The following is a 23,397-nucleotide window of genomic DNA, read 5'->3' as shown; positions in this document are numbered from 1 at the left end:
TGACTGCATGGCCGCTATTGGTGTGTGAGTGTGTGTGAATGGGTAAGTGTGAATATTGTAAAGCGCTTTGGGAGGACTTCATTGACTTGAAAAGCGCTATATAAATGCAGACTATTTACCATTTAAAAATGCAGAAAAATACCATTTGGAGGAATAACCCTTCTTGTGGACCAAAGTATAATAGGGAATACGTACTAGCTGTTTTGAATACTATGTAGCTGTTATACTCCAAAACTGCTTTAGACATATAAAACAAACTACCTCTTAGTCACAACTGTTTATGTGGATTAGATGAGCAAACAAAAAGCTTTGCCAATAAAAAAAAAGTAAAATACTGTATAGCTCACTAAAAAGATGCAGAACACATTTTCCGCAAGACAAGTGTAAACCGATTTGCCGGGACATTGCATTAACATTTTTTTGGACAAAAATAACAATGTTTAGATGGGTATATAAAGTTTATTAATCTGTAAAATGAAATAATGGGTCAAAAACTTAATTTCAGATCAATCTTTAATGCAATTGTGCCAAAATACATTCAATAAGAAAGTAAAGGATTCCATTTAAATCTAGTAACTCTAGTGATTGCATAATTGGATCAATTCCATCGAAGAATACTAAGCATTGTGTTCTGATAAGTGAGTTTTCCTGTAATGGAACATTTTTCCAAAACGTTTAATCTGGCACATTGAGACAATTAGTTTACTAAATATATACGGTATCTTGTACAAGTAGAAGTCAGTCCACTCCCTGCGGCTTTAAACCAGTAGGATTATAGGGAATCTAGAATATACCTCTGAACTTCCTGCATTTAGTTGTTAAAATAATAATTGGGTTAAACGTTCTAAAATATAAACAGCTTCTTTAGCTTTTTATGGTAGTGTAAACACTGCAGAGATGTAAATACATTTCGAGTGTGCGTCCTTAAGTAATCGTCCATAGTTTGAGCAGACTGAAATCATTGTCAATTATCACCTTTAGTATACACTAAAAGGTGATCATTTGTCAAATTATGGGTGTATATTTTTCAATGAAATATTTTCAGTTCTGGCAAGCACCACAGGCAGCACATATTTGAACAAATCTGCGTGTTGTGAAATTACCCAATCCAAAAGTGAACTAGAACAAGGAATATAGATTAACTACGCTAAGTGTGTATTTACCCATTTACCAAAAGAGAAGTAGCTTTATTTAGCAAAATTGACCAATTCAGGTTGACTGTTGAACAAAAGTGCAGTTTTTTGTCGTCAAAAGTTGTTCTTATAAAAACACAAGACCTGTGAAATAGTCGAATGAAACCAAATGTTTCGAAACCCCTGGTATAGTACATACTTGAAATAGTTAACAATGCTACAATAAATCCTGTCTTTACTGGGACATTTCTAGTAGGGTCGTTTTTAAATGCTATTTTAGATCAGGAAAACCTTTTACCATTCATTCTGTATTTTTTTTGTGTGTTTTAGCTGGCCTCACACTTTTAGCTGATTCAATGTAGATCAACCTTGCACTACACACGTACATCTGTGTTTTTGTGTCATGTAGGATATGTCATAGAGTATTAAAGTGGTTCACAAACACAAGCTGCACAGCACACATTGTCTTCGAGATGCTTTCTTCGGATGATTATTCCCCGCTGTCCTTGTTCTATGGAAAACAAAAAAAGAATCAGATAATACTAACACTAGGGCGACAGTAGCTCAGGAGGAAAGCACTTGTTCTGGAACCTAAGAGGTTGCAGGTTTGAATAAATGTTGAAGTGTCTTTGGGCAAGAAATACCCCTGATAAGCAGGTAGGCGCCTTGCATGGCTGTCTCCACTGTTGATGTATGAGTGTTTTTGCGGATTGGTAAGTGTGAAGTACGTTGTTAAGCACTTTATGAAATGAAATGAAATGAAATGATCTGCATTTATATAGCGCTTTTCAAGTCAATGACTTCCCAAAGCGCTTTACAATGTGCTCCACATTTCCCAATAGCGGCCTTGCAGCCATGTAAGGCGCTAACCTGCTTATTGGGGGTATTAGGGGTTCAGTGTCTTACCCAAGGACACTTCGACATGTAACACGGACGAGCCGGGATACGAACTGGGATCCCTTGATCCCAAGACGAGCGCTTTACCTCCTGAGCTACTGCCGCCCCTAAGGAGGTCCCTTTAGGAGGTCTTCAGTGATAGGAATGCAGTCCATTTCAGTTTTTCATGGAACCAAAGTGTTAACGCCTTAAACACCTCTATCGTCTCACCTTGGCCATGTCCCGACTCTTGACTTTCATTTTGTTGATCTGGGATTCAGCAATGTCAGCTCTCTCCACAGCTTCCTCTAGCTCATGCTGGACCTTCCTCAGTTTACTCATGTGGGAATTGGCTTGTTCTTCCTGTGCAATATCAAGAAACTGGTCACTAAATGTACCAAAAATTGACATGTAGAAGGCTGACATGGAAAGAGGCTACAGGCACACTCACCGCTTCTTCAGCCTGCCGCTTGTACACTTTGACTTTCACCTGGAGTTTGTTCACTAGCTCTTGCAGCCTCGTGACTGTCTTCTTCTCTTCTTCGGACTGCAAGTAGAAATAACACATTGGGTTTGTCCTTTGACAAGAAGTTTGTGATTGTCCAATAAAGCCTCACCTATTCCCTAGTTGTTTTGAATTAATTTACCTGCAGCCCTGTTCATCAAATGGATAGAAATCTCTCCTACATCTTTAAATAGGTATGTGTTTTTGTGAATTCAAAAATCTTTTCAAAGCTTTGTCAAACATATTTAATGTGCAGAGAATGTTGGTTGCATGTTTGCATGACTTTTATCATGAGGGGCTGTTAAAAAGTTAGGTTTGGGTTTTTGTTTTGTGTTTCCTTAAAACTTCAATACATTTTAGAGAACGGGTAATTTCTTCACGTATTCTCTCCATTTACAGTGTGTGCTAGGCTTCTGTGTTTTTATGCCTTTTACTTGACCTGATAGGTGAGCTCCTTAATCTTGCGTTCCAGCTTTCGGGCCCCTTTCACCGTTTCAGAACCGTGTCTTTGTTCAGCATCCAACTCATTTTCTAGCTCTCGTATCTGAAAGTAAGCAGAAGGAATTGTGTGAACATTTATCTAGTCACTATATATAGAAACTTTGCAAAATTTGATTGCTGGCTAATTAACAACATAATGTTGAAAGGTTGTATCTAATAGGCTTTTTTAATCTTCAGCTCAAAATCACAAGATTGAAGTTCTTCTCTATTTTTGTCAATTTTTGATGATGACTGGCAAACGACTTGAACGTATTCCACACATTTCTTTTTTCTTTAAACAGCCTTTGAACTCACCCTAGCTTCAAGTTTCTGGAGCTGTTTCTTTCCACCCTTCATTGCGAGACTCTCAGCCTCATCCAATCGCTGCTGCAGGTCCTTAACGGTGGTCTCCAGGTTCTTTTTCATCCTTTCCAGGTGAGCACTGGTATCTTGCTCCTTCTTTAGCTCCTCTGCCATAATAGCAGCCTGCACAAAGACAGCATCTCCCGTATTGCGTCAATTCTCTCATGATTTGGAATGTTTGATGTAGAAGATGAACTTACATCAGTGATGGCCTTCTTGGCCTTGTCTTCAGCATTCCGGGCTATTTGGACACTGTCTTCCATCTCACTTTGAAACTGAGACAGATCAGCCTCTAACTTTTTGCGGCTATTGAGTAGACTGGTGTTCTGTAAAATATATTGAATATTTTTTTCAGATGATGATAGCAAAAAAGGAACAAATGGTGTCAAATATAGTTTGTCACAAGTGCATGTTTCAAGCTTCGTACCTGAGAATGGAGAAGCTGCACTCTCTCGCCAGCATCCAAGAGCTCTTGCTCAGCCAATTTGCGACTTCGCTCTGTTTGTTCCAGGGCAGCTCGAACTTCCTCCATTTCCGCCTGTATTAGGTTGCTCCTGCGTTCGGCCACAGTGACCTGGTCCTTCATGTTTTCATTAGTCCTCAATACATCATCCATTTGAATTTGGACATCCTGTTGGAGCATTTAATGGTCATGTTGAGAACATAGAGTTATTTCCTTGCACGTCTCTGTATATAACTCACTTTCAGCTGAAGTTGCACATTTCTCAACTGTTTCTGAGCCTCGGCCGACTGCCTGTTGACGTGGCTCAGCTGGATCTCCATCTCGTTGAGGTCTCCTTCCATTTTCTTCTTAACCCTCAGTGCGTCATTTCTACTTCTCACTTCGGCATCCAGGTTGCTTTGGATGGATTCGATGATCCGTTGGCTGTTTCTCTTCATCTGCTCGAGCTCTTCGTCCTTTTCGGCTATCTTCTTGTCCACTTCGCTCTTCACCTGGTTGAGCTCTAGTTGAACTCGCAAAATCTTGGACTCCTCATGTTCTAGGGAGGCCTATGTGAAGATAATATTGGTTACAAAAATCCATCGTACTGCACTTTAATGACTAAACTTGGATCTTGCTGTCAATGCTCCAGATACCTCAGCTTCTTCTAGAGATGTTTGAGCCTCTAACTTTTCCTGCTCAGCTTGTTTCTTGGATTTTTCCAGCTCGTGGATATTTTTTCCTGTTTCTCCTAGTTGCTCAGTGAGGTCCAAAATCTCCTCTGTAACAAGATTATTGACCTTGTGTTAAATTCATCCATCCATTATCTGCACTGCTTATCCCCAGTAGCGTCGCGGGGGTGCCGGAGCCCTTCCCAGCTATTGTCGGGCAGTGGGAAGGGGACACCCTGAACTGGTTGCCAGCCAGTCGCAGGGCACACAGAGACAGACAACTCACACGCCCATTCACACCAAGGGACAATTTTAATCTAATTTTCAATCTTTTCATTACCTATGACTATAGAAACCAAGTTTATATTTATGTTAGTTTTGAGGGGACAAAAATGTCAGAATGATTTACCCGAATCGTGCTGTACACGGACTTGTCTTTTTCCCCACACTGAGACATATAACCTATTGGATTTGCAGAAAATGGTGCCCTCAGGTGGATGTAGCATCAAACCTACCCTACACATCTGCAGGGCATCTATACCGGCACTTAAAATAAAGAGCCATGATGATTACCCAGTACAAAATCTATTCCGACAAGAAACTTTTTGCCGGTGGGCATCAAAAAACAACACTGGATGTTCAGAACAAAATGTCAAGTCACTCGCTCAAGTCACGAGGTTGCTTAAAAGAACTAGTTAACGTTTTCCTGGGTGATGTGGAAGCACCGCTGAAACAGTGTAAATATCCTCGATTTAAAAGGACCCTACTTTTTATGTGACATGGACGTTTTTTTCTGGCTTTTTAGTATTGGTCGCCCTCTCTGTCCAGAGTTTTGACACCTTTGTCAAACGAAAACATTTAACCGAACAAAAATAGCCGGGTTGCCGTGATCTAACATTCCTGCTTTTAGAAGAGACATACGTTGCAGGTTTTTATTTTCCCGCTTGAGAGTCTCCAGCTGTTCCAGGCATTCCTCAAAAGCGTTCTTGATCTTGAAGTTCTCAGTGCCTAAAGTGCGCACTTCTTTGAGTACTGATTCCAGTTCTGTCTGTCCTTCCTCGTACTTCTGTTTCCACTCAGCTATGACCTGCAGACAGATTTTTAATTACTTGAATCTTCATCATGTGTAAAGGAAGGTCGTCAAATGAAAACCTTATCAAAGGTCCTCTGCTTCTTGTCCATAATGGCGGTGGCAGCATTGGATCTCTCCATGTCCATCATCAGATCCTCCACTTCTCCCTGCAGACGCTGCTTTGTCTTCTCCAAGGATGAACACTTGGAATTGATGGCTTCCATTGCCTCTTCTGCTTCCTGCAGTCGCAGCGCCAGCTTCTTTCTGCCAGAAGAAAAAAGTGATCCTCCACCAAGCTGTTGTTAAATGTTCTGTCTTAACTATTTTCTTGGTTTGCACAAAAATGCTATGATATCTAGAGTTCATCATGGGCTTATTTTCCTAATCATACCTGGTAAATGGAGGAGGCTGCTGACAGTGATTAACTGGCCTGAACATATGAATGAAATATTTGAGGTACATTATTAATCCTTATTCCAAGAGAAAACTTTTGACTTAAGGCATGGTCACACAGCCTTTCGCGGGCGTATCGCAGCTGAATCACGGCCAGAAGTTTTTGCCCGTGAAGCAGACGCGGTGGAAAATGTGCAAAATTGGCTAAACCCGCTGTTTACCCGTGGTATGCCCGCGAAACAGACGCCGGCGACTGTTCCGCGTCCTTATCGCGGGTAACCGCGGCTGCATCGCGTTTGACCGTGCTTACACGCGGTACACACGCTAATGCACGTGATAACACCGCGATACAGACGCAGAACAAACGTGCTATGACCGTGCTCCACCCGCGATTACCCGCTAAAATTTTGCGTCCTACCCACGTGTAACCACGTCTTGGCCGCGGCCGTGGCACGTCCTAGCACGTGCTAGCACGTTCGTACAGCGTCTTTACCTCGTGTGTACCACGTGTGCCGCCCGTGGTTACCCGTGGTCTAAAGGTTTGAGCAGCGCAAAACTTTTTCGCACCGCCAACCGCGTGTGAATTGCTTACCGCGTGTAAAGCACGGCTGTATCTCGTCTGTATCGCGATCTCAAAGCGTCCAACAGCGTCTGCTTCACGGGCAGAAATTTCTGGCCGTGATTCAGCCTCGATACGCCCGTGAAAGGCTGTGTGACTGGGCCTTTAATGACAATGTTTCCTTTGGTTTATTAATACAAGTGTTACTTATTTGCACACCTTGGCACTGCATTTTTTTGCAATCGGCCTCATATCTAACCTTGGTTCCTCATTACTCAAAAGACAGCAGTCAATTGATATATTTTTGTTATCTTACTTGGCCTCCTCCAGCTCCTCATTTCGCTGAATAGCATCCGTTTCATATTTGTTTCTCCACTGGGCCACATCGCTGTTGGCCTTGGAGAGACAGCGATGGAGCTCCGCCTTGGCTTCCTGCTCCTCTTCGTACTGCTCTCTCAAAAGCTCACAATCATGTTGGGTGGACTGCAAACTGTGAGCAAGTGCATTCTTGGCCTTCAAACAAATGAACAGGGTATCATTATTGATTCTATAGTACACATCTACTAGTTGAGGCTCACCTTCATTTCCTCCTCATTGATTCTTTTTAACTCTTCAATCTGCTGGAGGAAGCCTTGCTTACCCCTACTGAGCTGACACAAGAGCACTTCTTTTTCCTCTAGCTGGTGAGCCATTTCAACTGCACATTAAGAAAATCGTAATAGGCATTTGACTCATGAAACTTCATGGGGTTTATTATCACGATGACCAATCCAAATGTATTATGTATAATTGTGAACGTTACTATGGTTTTCATTTCAATATGAAAAATGCAGCTTCAATCCTTTATCTAAAGAGCGTGGATGGTTTGGCTAAAGGGATATTTTACATGTTACATTTTCACACAAATGATAAAAGCAAATACACTAGTTAGGTATGCTTCTTTCTTGTGGAAGAAAAAAACAGAACTCCTTAAGTTGTAGGTTTTTGGGACATTTTGTTCTTGTGTGACAGGATTTCAATACTGCATAAGGTATATTCCTTTTTTGAAACATTGTGTCAAATAAGCCAGTTTTAAAAGGTTTCATCCCATACACAGTAAAATATGTTCTATAAAAGAAGGCCTAAGCTACTGTATAAAACTTAACACCAGCAGGGATAGATAAACCACCAGAAATGTTCATGTCATAGTTTGTAAACGAAGAAGCAATGTTATTACTGTATTGATTTTGTAATTTCTTTCTAACAAGCACGAGTTGTGAGATGTACATGCTCAGGTCTGGCTTACTGTTTTCTGTCTGCAGTCGAGCATTTTGGCTGGAGAAATCATTTAGTGTCCTCTGTTGCTCCTCCTCTTTACTTTTGACCTCGCTGAGTTGATCTTCAAGCGTGCGGCACATTTTTTCCAAATTAATCTACTCAGAGAAACAAACCCTTGTTTGAAACAAATCAGATATCTCACTGCTTGTGACCGGCCTTGACCCTGCCTGACCTTGGCTTTGGACAAACTCTCAAGGTTGCCAGACAGATCATCCATCTCTAGCCTCATCTCAGTTTTCTCCTTGTCCAGCTTCTGCCGGACCCTCTGAATGTTATCCAGTTGCTCCCCCAACTCGGCTACGGTGTCCGCATGCTTTTTGCGCAGGGTGGCGGTCGTGGCCTCATGCTGCAGTGACCGCTCCTCTAGCTCTCTACGTAGCTTGAGGAACTCAACTTCCTGCTTCTTGTTGGCCTCCAGCTGAGTAGCAGTGGACGCTCCGGCCTCCTCTAACCTCTCAGTTATGTCTTCCAACTCTCGCGACATATCTGACCTCTGTTTCTCCACTTTTGCCCGAGCAGCACGCTCGGCCTCCATTTCCTCCTCCAGCTCCTCAGATCGGGCCTGAATTGAATATATGGAAGGTTATGACGTACATGTGATGCTGTAGAATTTATCTAAATCAAAATCTTTCACCTGGATCTCTTTGATTTTTTTCTGCAGCTGTGAACTAAGAGCTTGTTCATCCTCAACTTTTGTTTGTAGCTGGGAAGCCTCAAAGTCTTTCCTGTTGAAGAAATTTCAGACACATTGACTGCATCATTGGGAGTAAATGCAACATTGTATTTGATTTTGTATTTGTTCATTTGTTGGAACATTCTAATTAGGATTAGATATTACAATTACTCTCATGTATATTGTAAACTCTAAATGTGACTTTAACTATACGGTAACATACTTTCTAATATTCTCATCAAGCTGTTGTTTCTCATTTTCCAGATCCATGATGGACTCCAACGAAAGTTTAAGATCACTCTCTAACTTTCGCTTTGCTCTTTCCAGTTCCATTCGAACTTTCTTCTCCTGCTCCAGCGAACCTTCCAACTGCAACATTGAAGTTTTTTTCATTTGCACCATTTGTCAACTGTCTCACTCTCTCATGTGAGGGTGAGTTCACCTCATCAACCTGCTGCTCCAACTTAGCTTTGGCTTTGCTAAGAATGTTGACCTTTTCCTCCTCAGCCTGCAGGTCATCGAGTGTTTGTTGGTGGGTCTCTTGCAGGGCTTTTTTTTCTTTGGACAGTTTGGAATTGGTGTCATCCTGACTCATAATCTCATCTGTCAGGTTTTTCACCTATCATGAAGAGACATTATACTAGCTGTTAGGATCATTAACACCATACTTGCATCCACTGACCTTGTTTTCTAGTGCATGTTTCTCCTTTTCGACTTTGGCCATGGTGAGCTCAAGGTCATCAATATCTCTCTTTAGCTCTGAACCTTCATCTTCAAGCTTCCGCTTCTTTGCCGTCAGCTCAGCATTCAGCTCTTCTTCATCCTCAAGTCGCTCCATTGCTTCATTCAGCTTTGCCTCTAGTTGGATCTTGCTTTTGATAAGTCCCTCACAGCGTTCCTCAGCATCCAGCAAGTTGTCTGACTCCTTAAAAAGAACATTCACAAGGTCAACATTTTACTTCTTTCCCACATCTGTGTTTGTTCTCAAGTGTTAGGCTCAAATAAATAAAAATTATTACATTTATGTTTGTTGTCCAATAAGATCAGCGGTTACACAAGTAGTACCAGTTTGATAGCCAACATCGCACACTTCACACCAATGAAATGCTTCAAAAACATACCGCCTGGACTTGAAGGAGAAGATCATTACGTTCTTGCACTACAGAAACCATTTTCTCTTCAATTTCTCGGCGTCGGTTTTCTGACTTGGTCAAATCTTCTTTGAGCTTTGTGAAGTCCACCTTCATTTGGGCCATTTCTTTCTCGGCCTCTGCACTCTTGAGTAGTGGCTTGAGTTTAAAATACAACTTCATCCAAGGCCAGTGTTTTACATTCATGAAGGAACGGAAATTATACTGGATGGTATAAATGGCCTCCCTGCCAACAACAACACACATTGGCCTTTTGAAAGTGGATTTTTTACAATATAGAGAACTTGATTTTATTCAAACATAATTACTTTCGAGCCATCATTTTCTGATACTCCACCCTGATGAGAAATCCACGGCAGAGCGCCTGTGTGGACTTCACAACCTGAGCTAAGCGCTCATCTCTCATTTCCTCCAGAGCACCCAGCAAGCCAGCTTTAAAGAATACCTGAAATTGACATCACCATCATTGTTTTCCACCTAATATGTTTTAATGATAAACAATTGTACATGTATTCATAAATCAAACATATGTGACCAAAACTAACTTGTGAATGATAGGTGATGTTCTTTTGTGATTAAACCTAATTCTATAAAATGGAAATACGTATTGCTAAATATTAAAAACTCCATGAGTTGAAGTCGTTTTAGCTTAAGCAGTCAGAACCTTTGTGTGCCCAAACTTGTATTGTGTGTGGTCCACATCAATGGATCCCAGAAGCTTCTCTGCTGCTTTCTTGTTATCCATGAATTGACCTTCCGGAACAGCACTTGCATTGAGGATCCTATATCTGTTAAAGCAAAGCGGGGTCCATAATTAATTTTAGAGGTTTATTTTACATTGGAGGGCTGGTCTAAAAATGTGTTCACCTCTGCTTAAAGTCCCCATATAAAATTCTGCTGGGAAATCCTTTCCTACATATGCGGATGCCTTCCAGCACACCATTGCAGCGCAGCTGGTGGAGGACCAATTGGTTCTCCATAATGCCTGTGCACATTAATTCAACTAAACTAGAAAACATCCAAAATACAAGGCTTCTGTTATTTGACAAAATAATAGGTCTACCTGGAGTTTTTGTTTCATTTGGAATGATGCATCTCACAAAGTGAGGATGAGTGGTCCTCAGGTTTGTCATGAGCTTGCCGAGGTTCTCCTGCAATAAATAATTGCCAGATTTTTTTTGTTAACATTTAATTTTACATTTAGTCTAAACAGATTAATTATTTTTGGGTCAACTTTAGCTGGGGCTCAAGGACCATTAGGACAACCCACACTCACAAATATGCCAACAAACAATTTAAAGTATTCATTTTACCCAACAAGTTTGTTAAGAGATGGGCAAAAAGCATAAGTGAGCTAAGTGGCTGCTCAGGGCCCCGCAACCACGAGGGGGCCCTCAAGAGTGGTTAATTTTTTTGGTGCCAACATTGTCCCCATTGTCACTTTGTGTGTCCATTCAAAAATACTTCCACCGAAATACAACAAAAATTCTGCACAATAACTACAAAACTAAATATCAACTATAGTGCTTAATAACAGGCACCTCATATATTATTTTTCTTTCATTCTGAAATTTCAAAAGTTGGATGGAATTACAACAAAAATACTACTGCAGTAGTTCGATATTACAAAACACTACTAAAGAATTATTTACTCCGAAAATACTACCATGGAAATGCTCTATAAAATGTACAAACATACTTCTGAAATGCTGCTGTGAAAATACATCAATCATACTTCTACTGAAATACTGAAAAAATACCAATTTATAATACTATAATATAAAAAACTACTAAAGAAATATCACTTCAAAATACTACTACAAGAGGTTCACAACAGAAATATTGCAAATTACACCTATAGCGATACTACAAATATTCGCCTATGGAAATATCACAAACATACTACAAAAATAAAACTACAGTAACACAGTACTACAAAAATACTACAGAAATTCTACAGATATAAAACAAACATTCTTATATGGAAATACTACAAAATACAATAGAGATGGTACAAAAATACGACAAAAAAAAATACTACAATAATACTACAAAATACTATGAAACTACTGTAACAATACAAATATACTACGAAAATACTACACATATACGGCAAAAAAATACTTTCTAAATACAACAACATTACTTCAGAAATACTACAAAAATAGTACAAAAATAAAAGTACAGTAACGCTACAAAAAAACCTTCAGAACTTCAAAACTAAATAACAAATGAAGTGCTTAAAACAACGACCTAATATAATATTTTCCTCCAATTGTGGTCGTTTTAAAGTCAATTTGATGAAACTAATCTATTTGAAATAAGGTATAACTGTTCTAGTAGGTATAGAAATGATCAAGTAATAGGGGACCCCAAATATAATTTTGCTTAGGGCCCTTTAAAGGCTTGGGCCGGTCCTAGCAAAAGGTCAAGTACCCAGAAACAACTCTCTTGACTCTAAACAGAAGCCTAGAGCTGTAAATAGAGCTGAAAACATTTAAACTTAGACTCAGAGGTCATTACAACTTAATATTTTTTAACCAGAGTCTTGAGCAGATGTGTGTACTTCTCCATACCCTGAACAGCGCTGAGACTGTTTGAAAGGATGCTCCTTTCTTCTTGGACACTTTCTTGCCTCCCCCAGGCTGTGCATCTGTACAAGCACGGCAGTTCTTTTAATTTTCCGTTTCAGAACAAAGAAACCGAGTTAAAACTTACCTTCTGTTCCTGAAAAGGTGACATAAAGCATTGAGAGAATCTTGACTGATGACTTCTGGTAAAGCTGCACCACTGACTCGTTCAGAGGGTCTTTGTTTTTCTCTAACCAGCCGCTAATATTGTAGTCTACCATTCCGGCATAGTGCATGAGTGAAAAGTGAGCCTCTGGCTTTCCCTTAATAACCTTGGGCTTCAGGAAGCAGCTATTTTTGCCCAGATGTTGGTCATAAAGCTTATTCTTAAATGACACGTCAGTTGACTTTGGAAACATACATTCCTCCTCCAGGATTGAGAAGATGCCCATGGGCTGGTTAAAAAAGAAAAATCAGCCCCGTTGACATCGGGTGTTAACATTGCTACTTCTAAAAATGTGGCATCTACCTTTTCTATAAGCTCTATGCAAGCGGCTAGGTCCATGCCGAAGTCGATAAACTCCCAATCAATGCCTTCCTTCTTGTACTCCTCTTGCTCCAACACAAACATGTGGTGGTTGAAGAACTGCTGCAGCTTCTCATTTGTAAAGTTGATGCAAAGCTGCTCCATGCTGTTGAACTTGTTGAATTGGATCAATTATTACAAGCGAATATATTTTATCAATTCAGAAGGTGTTTAAAATTGCCATAGAGTGGCTGAAGAAGGGAACACCCAGACTCGTTTTAAAGAAAAACCTACATCAAAGATTTCAAATCCAGCAATGTCAAGAACACCAATGAAGTGCTGTCTGGGCTGCTTGGTGTCCAGTTGTTGATTGATGCGCTGCACCATCCACAAGAACATCTTCTCATACACAGATTTGGCCAGAGCCCCAATTGCATTGTAGACCTAACAGAAGAAATATAATTTTGGCTCAGCTCAACCAATAACTGGATTTGTGGGAGTGATGAAAAAAACTCTTATTCTCAGTGTTTTTTCAAAATGAGGTGAGACGTTTTAGTGCCTTTAGTGGGCCAAACACTCCATGAGTGAAATTAGGTTACATAATAGCGGTATCTTTAGCCACTGGTTAGTAAAATGTAGCACATAATTAACAATAAATATGTACTCTCTCAGTTTAAGTACGTGCTGACAGATCGTTGTCTTACTTGCTGCACATTTTGTCCCTTGGTGACGTATTCGTTGCCCACTTTCACGCGGGGATAACAGAGGTTCTTCAGAAGGTCAGCAGAGTTCAGGCCCATTAGATATGCTGCCTTGTCAGCCTCTGTAGATGACAAGAACACTTTTGCACTACATAGTTTTGAAATAACACACTGAGCATTTTTTATTTCAAATAGGCAAACAAGAAAAATAAATATGTAGATTGTTACCCTAATGAGAACATAGTATTTTATTTAAGTCTTTCAATGATACTGTTACCTTGTTCTGCAGATAGGTAGAGGCCCACAGCCTGGCAATCTTTAGGCATTTGCAATAAAAGTATCTATGTAATTGTGTTTGAGGGATGTCCTGACCTTCAGTGCCATCTGGTTCAGCCTGTTCTTCTCGCTGTTTCTGCTTGAACTTCATATTCCCATAGTGCATCACAGCTCCTGTCAGCTTATAGATGGACACTTTTTCATCTGGGGTAAAGCCCAGAATGTCGAAGGCCTCCTGAAGAACATATAAAATAAGTGCAGTATATCCTCTACGCATCTCTTGTGACCACACTCACATCAGTGGCTATCAACTCCTCAGCGTCATCTATGCTTTTCACGCTTATCTCTCCATGGCTGATGAAGGCAAAGTCATATGGGTTGGTTGTTATGAGGAGCAGGTCTGAAGATGAACAGAATTTCATGTTTTTGGGGAAAGAAGTCTTCAGAAGGTATTGGTATGTGAACTCAGTGTTACCAATGAGTTCCGGCTTCTTGTTGCAGGTCAGCTGATAGAAGATATGGTAGCTCCTTTCGGCAACCAGCTGGAACGACACTCTGGACTTCTCTAACAAATCTTTTCAACAAGAAGATGAAAGGAGGCTTTTAGTTTGAGTATCTCTTTAAAATGAGAAGAGAATCTTAGAAAACATACACGTTTCAATATCTGCCGATGCCAATTTACCAGATGCACCAAAGTGTATTCGAATGAATTTACCCTGAAAGATGTATATTGGAGTCAAGGTGAAATAGTGTCAACCAGCCATAAGCAACTACAGTAATTTATTCCTAATCAAAATCAAATGTGACTCACAAAGCGAGAAGAGTTATCGTTCCTCACGGTTTTGGCATTCCCAAAAGCTTCAAGTAGAGGGTTCGCCTGGATTATCTGGTCCTCAAGGGTTCCCTGTGTATAGGCAAATTGTCAACCACATATCTGGTTCACCACAAGGCATTGATGACTAACCTTCATTTTGCTGTTTGTCTCCTTCTTCTTGTCTCCAGACACTGCAATGGTGGCAAAGTACTGAATGACTCGCTTTGTATTGACCGTCTTTCCAGCTCCTGATTCTCCACTGCAAGCAATGAACAACTCAACATAAGTTGTATATTCAAAATGTAACCCTTTGCATATGCGATTTTGAGTTATTATTTGGAGAAAATTGTCTTGCTCAATGCTTACGTAATGAGAATAGACTGATTTTCACGATCTGTGGGTGTAATGATATCAGGTGAACAAAACTTCAACCAAAATTCAAACATTTTCATTGTATTGCTATTTTACCTGTTAGCATGAATTGATAGGCGTTATCGGACAGAGCAAAGATATGAGGAGGAACCTCCATCCTTTTCTTTCCACGATAAGCCTGGACAACTTCTGGGTTGTACACTGGCAGCCATTTGTACGGGTTGACAGTCACGCAGAAAAGACCAGAGTACGTCTGTGTAGAAAGCCATTAAAGTATTTATTCTAAATCTTTGTTATCCATCTTAAATTACATGGAATTATTTAGAACTGAGTCTTAATTGTTGTGGGAATGTTGAGTGGCTAAATATTCAAACCCAAAATGTTTTAAAACCTTCGCTTTTGGGACCTACATAGATCATCCAGGCAGCGTAGCGTTCCTTAAGGTTGTAGAGCACGGCCGGTTCATGGAGGTGCGTCATCATGACCATGTCTTCAATCTTGTCGAACTTTGGGGGATTCATGGGAAAAACTTGATCCTCCTGCACGGTCAATGTCTATGGACCACAGACAAGACACACCAGTATACAACCTGATTGATGCCTCTTTAATAGAAATAATAGTAATAAATTAGGACTTTATATTCATTGCACTCACTCATCCTTTCTCTATTTCATAAAAGAATAATATTTAGGTCATCAGAATTAAAAAAACACATGTCAAAAGAGAGGGTTTGTGTGACATATGTCCTGGCAACGTTAAGATAAAATTAACATACTATGCTTAGGTAAAATTCCATTAGATTAACCGAATTGATTTTTATTTTATTTCATTTTTAATAAATGATGCCGCATTATTGCAACGACGAGAGTAAAAGGCCCCGGATCTAAAAAAGATTAAAAATGCCTATAGAGAAACACTGGAGAAAAACATTTGATCTAAATAAAACTTCTTGAAACCCTTAGTTCCTTGGCTACGAGTTGCAACAGGATAGCGCCAGAGCACCTCAATTGCTTAGACCAATGCATGTGTCTGTACGGGGTCATATCCATCCGTTCCCTTGCCCTGCCAAAGCAATGATGATGAAATTGGAAAATGTCCACACACCCTGTCGTCTTCCGTCTTGACGTTGACCTTTCCATCCGCCTTGTCCTGGATAGTGGCCTTGATGTACACCTCCTTGTCCTCACTGACAAAACAGGCTGTTTTGCTGTCAAAAGGCCGGGCCTGGGCTTCTGTTCTTTCCCGTTCAGACTTTCGGAGGTATTGGGAAGCAGCCCCAAAGATGGCCATCTCACCGTCGCTGTTCATGATCTCCACAGGAATTCTCCTTGACTCCTAGACTTGATACAGAGAGTAGTATTGTAACACCGATAGGCCGTGGACTTTTATACTTCTGCATCGTCCTTGTTGGGGTGGGGGTGGTGTCCTATCAGTTTGTGTCAGCTTTAGTGTCCGGAACCTTCTGCACCTCCTGGATAAAGGTGGATCAAAGTGTTTATCTGTGTTTAAAATAATGTATTCAAACAAAACCTTGCAATTTAAAATATGAGGATGAAAAAGAAACCTTGACCTGCTTGGTCACCTTTGTACTCGGTTTTCACAAAGACCTGATAGAGACAATCATTTCAACAAAGTGTGAATTTTAAGATAAATTGTAAATTTCATTATGAACATCATAAACCTCTCTTCAAGTAGTTTGTGGTTGATGGTTCACGGATCCCTTGACCACTTTTGTCGTCGGGGCACCATTTGCTGTCGTGTGTTTTGGGCAGAAACAAGTACTTAAAATCAAATTCCAATCACATTGTGTTTAACACAAGCCAAAGTCCTGTTTACAGCGAATTACAAACCACAACAAGTGACACACTGTGGAGTATGTATCAAGAAAGTCCTTTGCAGTTGTCTGTCACAATTTCATGTCTAGTAAACCCTGGCATGGTTGCTTTAGAGTACTTTATTACCAGCTGTTTGTGTGCATACATAACAGACAGGGACAGGGAGCAGAGGAGCCATTGACTTCACATCAGGGCAGCGTGGCTGCTTTTGTGTGCTTCTTAGCAATCAGGGTTTCAATCATTCAAAATTGGCAATATATTTGACTGTGTGATGAAGAAGACGTGTGTAAAAATTGTCTAGATCCTTTTTGCACTTGATAAGGTCTGACACTGGACATGGCTATGCAAACATAACCTCTAAGTTAAAATGATTGGAAACATGTGGTAGGACAGCTATAAAGGTTTCACTTGTAGTGTACAAGGTTAATGACACATTGCACTGATTGTATACATAGAAGTGAGTAAAACCCAGTGAGATTTAAAAAAGCTAAACCAACACTTCCTCTAATTAGTGGACGGAAGGGTGGTGACACTCCAGTTGTTTCTTCGGCTCAGTCTAAAATCTGATAATCTGAAGTGGATAGAAAATGTTCCTGGTGGGGATTAGCGGAATCAACTGACTGTGAAACAAAGGGCTAAAATCAAAGCCAAAGGAGGACTCTAAAGGCGACTGTTCAAAGTCAATTGCAATGGCAGACGGATGTCTGGAGAGTTGTCAACTGGCCAGGAAAAAGCTGCTTTCACCTTGACGCTCCTCAGTCAAGAACCATCATCTGTTACTGAGTCATCCACTGCACACAGGTTAGAAAAAACGTTCCAATTGATTTAGAAAACTTGATATTTAAGGAAGATTCACTCATTCTTGTGTTGTGGTGTGTTGTGTTCAGTGTTTGGAATAACGCAGTTTAAAAACCTGCTGTTAATTAACGGCGTTTTTTTTAGTAACGGAGTAATCTAACTTATTAAATTTTCCGCCCAAACAACGCCGTTATCGTTACTGATGGTCAAAAGCGGTGTCCCCGCACACCAGACACTGTCTTTATCGACGCATTTTTTTTCTTTCCTCTGAGTTCTTTTGGGATCATGTCACCATTCAAAATAGCTATGACAATATGTTTAGATAGTGATTACGGATACAGTATCTACCGGTATTAACGCGCTGAAAGAGAACGTGAATTGGTGAATGTGGCAACCAACTAGTGTCTCGAACGAAACGGATAACTCACTACTACTGATTGTACTTCCAGTAAAGGCTATGTCTGTTGATGCTAATGTGCAAGAAGTATCACAAGGTTCAGTAACACAACTACCTGTTCTACTCCATTGAACTGACTAAAATACTGCTCAGATTTTTTTTGGGATGCACAACTTCTTTTTAAAGTAAGGGAAAAAGTTACTTTTCCTGGTAACGGATTACTTTTACTATAGAGTAACCCAGTTACTAACTCAGTTAGTGGTGAGTAACTATAATTAATTACTTTTGTAAAGTAGTTACCAGCGAGAGATGAGATGAGAGTATTGTGCCCAACACTGGTTGTGTTTTTCTAACGTAGTTACCAGCTTGTTTTGCTACAAATTGTAAGCGTGCAAAACAGATGGTGGTCTACTTCATGCCTGAAGCTGCTAAGATGCCTCAGGCTAGTTTGTCAGTTTGTTAGCCTGAAGAGAGGTGTTCGCCTTTTCCTCCTCAAAGTCCATCCGCTTGTTTTTTTTCTCTCTCTTGTACCACAAGAAGTAGATGAGAAACCGGAACGCTTTGGAGCAGCAGTCTCCTGAATGTTAGGGCTTAAATAACCACAACATTGTAACTACAGGTATATCAATCCTTTTCATAATGTGGACAAAATGAGTCTTCTGTCAAATCTCTCAACAGCTTTGAGACATAAAAGCTGGTTCATTTATCACACCTGACTTTAAAACACTTTGTGTTGGGGACCAAAGATGCTCTGCCCTTCAAGTTTCTGCTGTTGTTACCTAATAAACAAAAGACAAAATCATGCCCCAACATTAACTTTAGTCTGACTGCTGTCTGATTATGTCTATCAATCTTCTCAACGACCACACATTTGGATAACGGATGCCACCTTTGATTATGTGATGTACACCGCCTAGGTCCTCATGAAGACAGGTTGTATAATCATGCTCTTTAGATTGATTGCCACACTTTGTGTCTATAGATTTTAAGTTGTTTAGGTTGTCTTTTTTTAACACTATCAATCCATCTATCTATCTATCTATCTATCTATCTATCTATCTATCTATCTATCTATCTATCTATCTATCTATCTATCTATCTATCTATCTATCTATCTATCTATCTATCTATCTATCTATCTATCTATCTATCTATCTATCTATCTATCTATCTATCTATCTATCTATCTATCTATCTATCTATCTATTCATCCATCCATCCACCCCCCCCCTCTCTCTCTCTCTCTCTATCTATCTATCTATCTATCTATCTATCTATCTATCTATCTATCTATCTATCTATCTATCTATCTATCTATCTATCTATCTATCTATCTATCTATCTATCTATCTATCTATCTATCTATCTATCTATCTATCTATCTATCTATCTATTCATCCATCCATCCACCCCCCCTCTCTCTCTCTCTCTCTCTCTCTCTCTCTCTCTCTCTCTCTATCTATCTATCTATCTATCTATCTATCTATCTATCTATCTATCTATCTATCTATCTATCTATCTATCTATCTATTTATCTATCTACCTTGGTCATATCCCTCAAGAGGGGTGACCGACAGCAAGACAAACACATCCAATAACCAAGAAAATAAAAGAGGAACAAAAAACACACACAAAATAATTTGGACCATGGCCAACCCAAAAGCCCAAACACCCAAACAAGTTAGGCACCTCGGCACCTAAGTTAGTCATGCTTTCGTCCCTACAGATGAAAAGGGACACCAGAAAGCGGCCCTGTCACTTGGGTCAGGGTGACACAAAACACTCTTTTGTTCAACAGCAGGGCCCGACAGCTTTCACTGGTTTACCCCTGCCGCATCATACAGGTGCCCTGTCCATCCCTTTGAACGCTCCCAAACATCCCACTATCCTTTTACAACACCTCTCCACTCATTCTTATCACCAACAATAGCTCTAGCTTCCACTAGATTTAGACGTCTTTCCCACAGTGCACTCATAATACCATCCATCCATGTCGATCGCGGCCTTCCTCTTGGTCTCCTTCCATTGACTTCTGCCCCTTTAACATTCGCTCCTCATCCGTCTTCTCCATGTGTCCAAACCAACCGAGTACTCTCTTATCCACACGCCTGCTCAGTTCCACGACTACTCCAGTTCTGTCTCTTACAATTTCATTCCTCAATCTATTCAATCCTGTCACTTCTAACATACTCCTCAAACACTTCATCTCAAAAACATTGAATTTCCTTCTTAAATGTGCGTTCAGGCTCCAAGTCTCTGCACCGTACAACACAGTCGGCACAATCACACTCTCATACAGTCCCCTCTTAACATCCATCCTCATCACTCTCCTCAGAGCACCCAAAACCTTGCTTCCTTGATTGACTCTGTGCAATACCTCGCACTCCATTCCACTAACTGCAGCCACATCACAAACCAAGTACCTAAAGCTTTCAACTTCTTCCAGCACCTGTCCATGCAACCTTATTTCTAACGCCATGCCCACTCCATCACGTGAAAACTTCATTACCTTACTCTTCCCAACATTCACACCTAACTTACGCCTATCATATACTCTTCCAAACTCCGTTACCAACCTTCTCAATGTGCGCTGTGTCATCTGCAAACAACAACTGACTTACCTGCCACACTGTTCCACTGTTGTCCATCATCTCTACACCTCTGCCAAACCTCTTGCATTCACCTCTCTCACCAAGCCATCCATGTACAGATTAAACAGCCATGGTGACACCAGACCCCTGTCTCACACCAGTCAACACAGGGAACCACTCACTTGTCTCCCTCCCTACTCTTACACATGCTCTGCTTTTGAACACACAACAAGCACATAATAAAAGGGGAGTGGGAAACAAAAACAACACAAAACAAAACAAAAAACAAAAACAAAACAACATTGCAGTGTTGGGGAATATCTTTCATGTTCAAAGTCCAGTATTCATTGTTCATAAGTGGTGTCCTTATTTTTCCTATAGTCTATCCATTTTTCCCATTCGTACATTAATTGGGTCTCCTGTATTCTTATTCGAAATGTGATCCACTCATTTACAAATAATTCCCCCACAGTGCACACCCTCTACTCCACAGCAGGGAGATATTGTTTGTGTCATAATCTTGTTATTACTTTTTTGCTAGCTGTCAGTACATTTTTAACCAGGTATTCATCCTTTCTCTGTAACATTTCTCTGTTAATGGCCCAAATACAGCATCTTGACTTTTCTAGGTATCCCATATCCCTTTATTTTCTTCAAGACAAACCATATTTTTTCACAGTAATTTGGAATTCTTGGGCAAAGCCAAAGTATATGCATGTGGTCAACATCTACCTCTCCACATTTTCTCCAGCATGGTTGGTGAACCTCTGAAAAACCTCTCCTAATTTTGGGGTTAATAACAAAATCTGACGACGTCCTTCCAATTAAATTCCCTCAGAATCTGGGAGCTTTTAGGTGTGCACTGCGTTTTAGAAATATTTCCCCCTTCGTCTTTTGTTATTTTTTTATCCATCTCCTTTTCCCATTTTATTTTAGTATAGAGTCATGAATGCCCACTCCATGCCATCAAACATTCCTACATATAGGAAATTGCTTTAAAAGTTTTCCCTTTATAGGCTTTTTCATTGTGATAGTAGTCTTTTAAATGAAGGTAATGAAAATAGTCACCTCCCTGTAACCCAAATTTCTTATTCAATTCCACAAAACTTTGCAGGTTGCCATGTTCAACCATCAGACATATTGGTGTGATACCTTTGCCTGCCCATTGTTGGAACCCTTTATCGGTCTGTCCGTGAATAAATCTGTCATCGAAGACAAACCAGCTCAGAATGTTTGCCTCTCTTCCTAATTGATTTTCCTTACTATCTTTTTCCATATTCCTATTGTATTTTCAGTTATTTCTCCCAGCTGGTTACCGACATTTGAAAACATTTTTAATATGCTATTAAATTGCATACCTCTATGTTTGCTGTCCATAATTCTACATTTTTCCATTTTGCGAATAAATCAGAGGTCTAATTTCTGCCGCGTATAATATTTTGAATTGTTTTCAAGGAGCAAACCATTCATTGTATCTGAGAAAGTGATCATTGACTTTATTGATTCAATTCATTTGACAGTGTTGCTGTTCCAAATGCTTTCGTCCAGTGGAGACTCTTTTCTGCTAACACTGTGATTTTTCCAAGCTCAAGCATACAACTAAAAAAACCCACAAAGAATCTCCACCCAGTAGCAGCATGGCCGCACAGCCGGTATCCGCAACCAGTGCCAATGAGGCGGCAACCGTGTTAAACCAGTGAGTCAGATGACAACTATTCACGTTGGCCCATATGGAACTTCCAGGTCGGGCAGGACGCATCATGCCGGAGAAAAGAGTGTTCACACGTCTTGTTCTTTGCCCACTACCTGCAACACCATCATGTTTTCTTCTGCAAAGGTAAGATAGAATTAAACCTTTGTCGGGATGTGCAGGTGCATGCCGGAAGGGTGAGACGAGGATGGACGGGCATGTTCTTTAACAGTCAACATTTGTCTGTTGGGAATGAGTGGACAGCCTCTTTTTGGGGCTATTTTTGGGACTTGTTTCCAGGTAGTACTTAAATCCAGAATATTTCAAAGAATGAGCATTCTTGCCTGCTCTCCTCAAAGATGCCTTGATGATGAGTTAACAGTCTTGTAGTGTTAACAGTGTTGAGCGTTACTGAAAAACAATAATCATTTATAGTAATTCCGTTACCCTCCGGATTACTTGCACCCAAAAGTAGCGAATAACTCTGAAAGTAACTATCTAGTTAAAAATTATCTTATTCCCTCGCATTGAAGCCAATCCCTTACAACTGCAAAAATTGAAATAGAAGCGGTGAACCCTTCATATTTCTTGGCTCATGCTATCTTGAGAGCTTGCAAAGAAACATTTAGCTGAGACACACCATATCCATTTTGTCTCTGTGCTTTAAGCCACTCAAATATTTATTTAGTACTGTGTAAGACGTTTTCTTATTTTCTCCAGGCATGGTGTTTTTTTTGTGGAAATAAAAAGACCAACATTTGTTCCATTGATTTCATTGTTCCTTCAGAGGCTGTGCCCTCACCACATGCAGGCCCACCATTTGCTTTTAGTGACACACAATCAAATATGCGCATATAAACAAAATGCCTGATTTTGGTAGTTCATTTAATTGTCATAAACATTAAATACGGCTCACTTGCGAGTGTATCCGGTAGGGAAAATACTTCCATGAGGAGGGATTCAGAGTTTTGGTACTTGGTGTTTGAGACGGGGCCACTGTGACTGTATTCACTTTGTAGGTAATCATAAACATGCCAACCTATCTCAAACGTTACTGGCAAGGTTATATGTTAAACTCTGTGTGAAAGAAGATAAGGTGGCATTTGGGGGTTATGGTAATTCATCATCTGCTTTTAATAAGTAGCAGAGTAGTGTTAGTTCTTGTCCACTAAGTCTTGGCGTGACTACTGGG

The 23,397-nt window shown here is 40.2% G+C and overlaps 1 protein-coding gene across 1 annotated transcript; it reads right to left on the bottom strand.

Moving 5' to 3' along the window:
* Positions 1-544: 544 nt before the first annotated feature.
* LOC148374759 (myosin-1-like) lies at positions 545-16,215 on the bottom strand. The gene is made up of 39 exons (XM_088340612.1): positions 15,999-16,215; positions 15,305-15,448; positions 14,991-15,147; positions 14,889-14,916; positions 14,673-14,781; positions 14,520-14,612; positions 14,361-14,424; positions 14,184-14,282; positions 14,005-14,108; positions 13,805-13,943; positions 13,436-13,554; positions 13,026-13,175; positions 12,735-12,905; positions 12,354-12,660; positions 12,212-12,288; positions 10,699-10,786; positions 10,503-10,620; positions 10,300-10,423; positions 9,944-10,080; positions 9,606-9,861; positions 9,167-9,409; positions 8,927-9,103; positions 8,708-8,853; positions 8,446-8,536; positions 7,984-8,373; positions 7,780-7,906; positions 7,073-7,191; positions 6,811-7,007; positions 5,623-5,806; positions 5,392-5,557; positions 4,456-4,580; positions 4,060-4,368; positions 3,785-3,988; positions 3,558-3,683; positions 3,310-3,480; positions 2,954-3,058; positions 2,461-2,556; positions 2,241-2,372; positions 545-1,644 (listed from the first exon to the last, which is right to left on the bottom strand). Exons 1-39 carry the CDS (start codon positions 16,200-16,202, stop codon positions 1,624-1,626), a joined length of 5,817 nt encoding a protein of 1,938 aa, XP_088196738.1. The 5' UTR covers positions 16,203-16,215; the 3' UTR covers positions 545-1,623.
* Positions 16,216-23,397: the final 7,182 nt, after the last annotated feature.

This window comes from Urocampus carinirostris, chromosome 1 (genome assembly GCF_059441175.1).
Source record: "Urocampus carinirostris isolate Australia breed hairy pipefish chromosome 1, RoL_Ucar_1.0, whole genome shotgun sequence".
NCBI classification, from domain to species: Eukaryota; Metazoa; Chordata; class Actinopteri; order Syngnathiformes; family Syngnathidae; genus Urocampus; species Urocampus carinirostris.
This window is presented reverse-complemented; position numbering and strand designations above follow the sequence as displayed.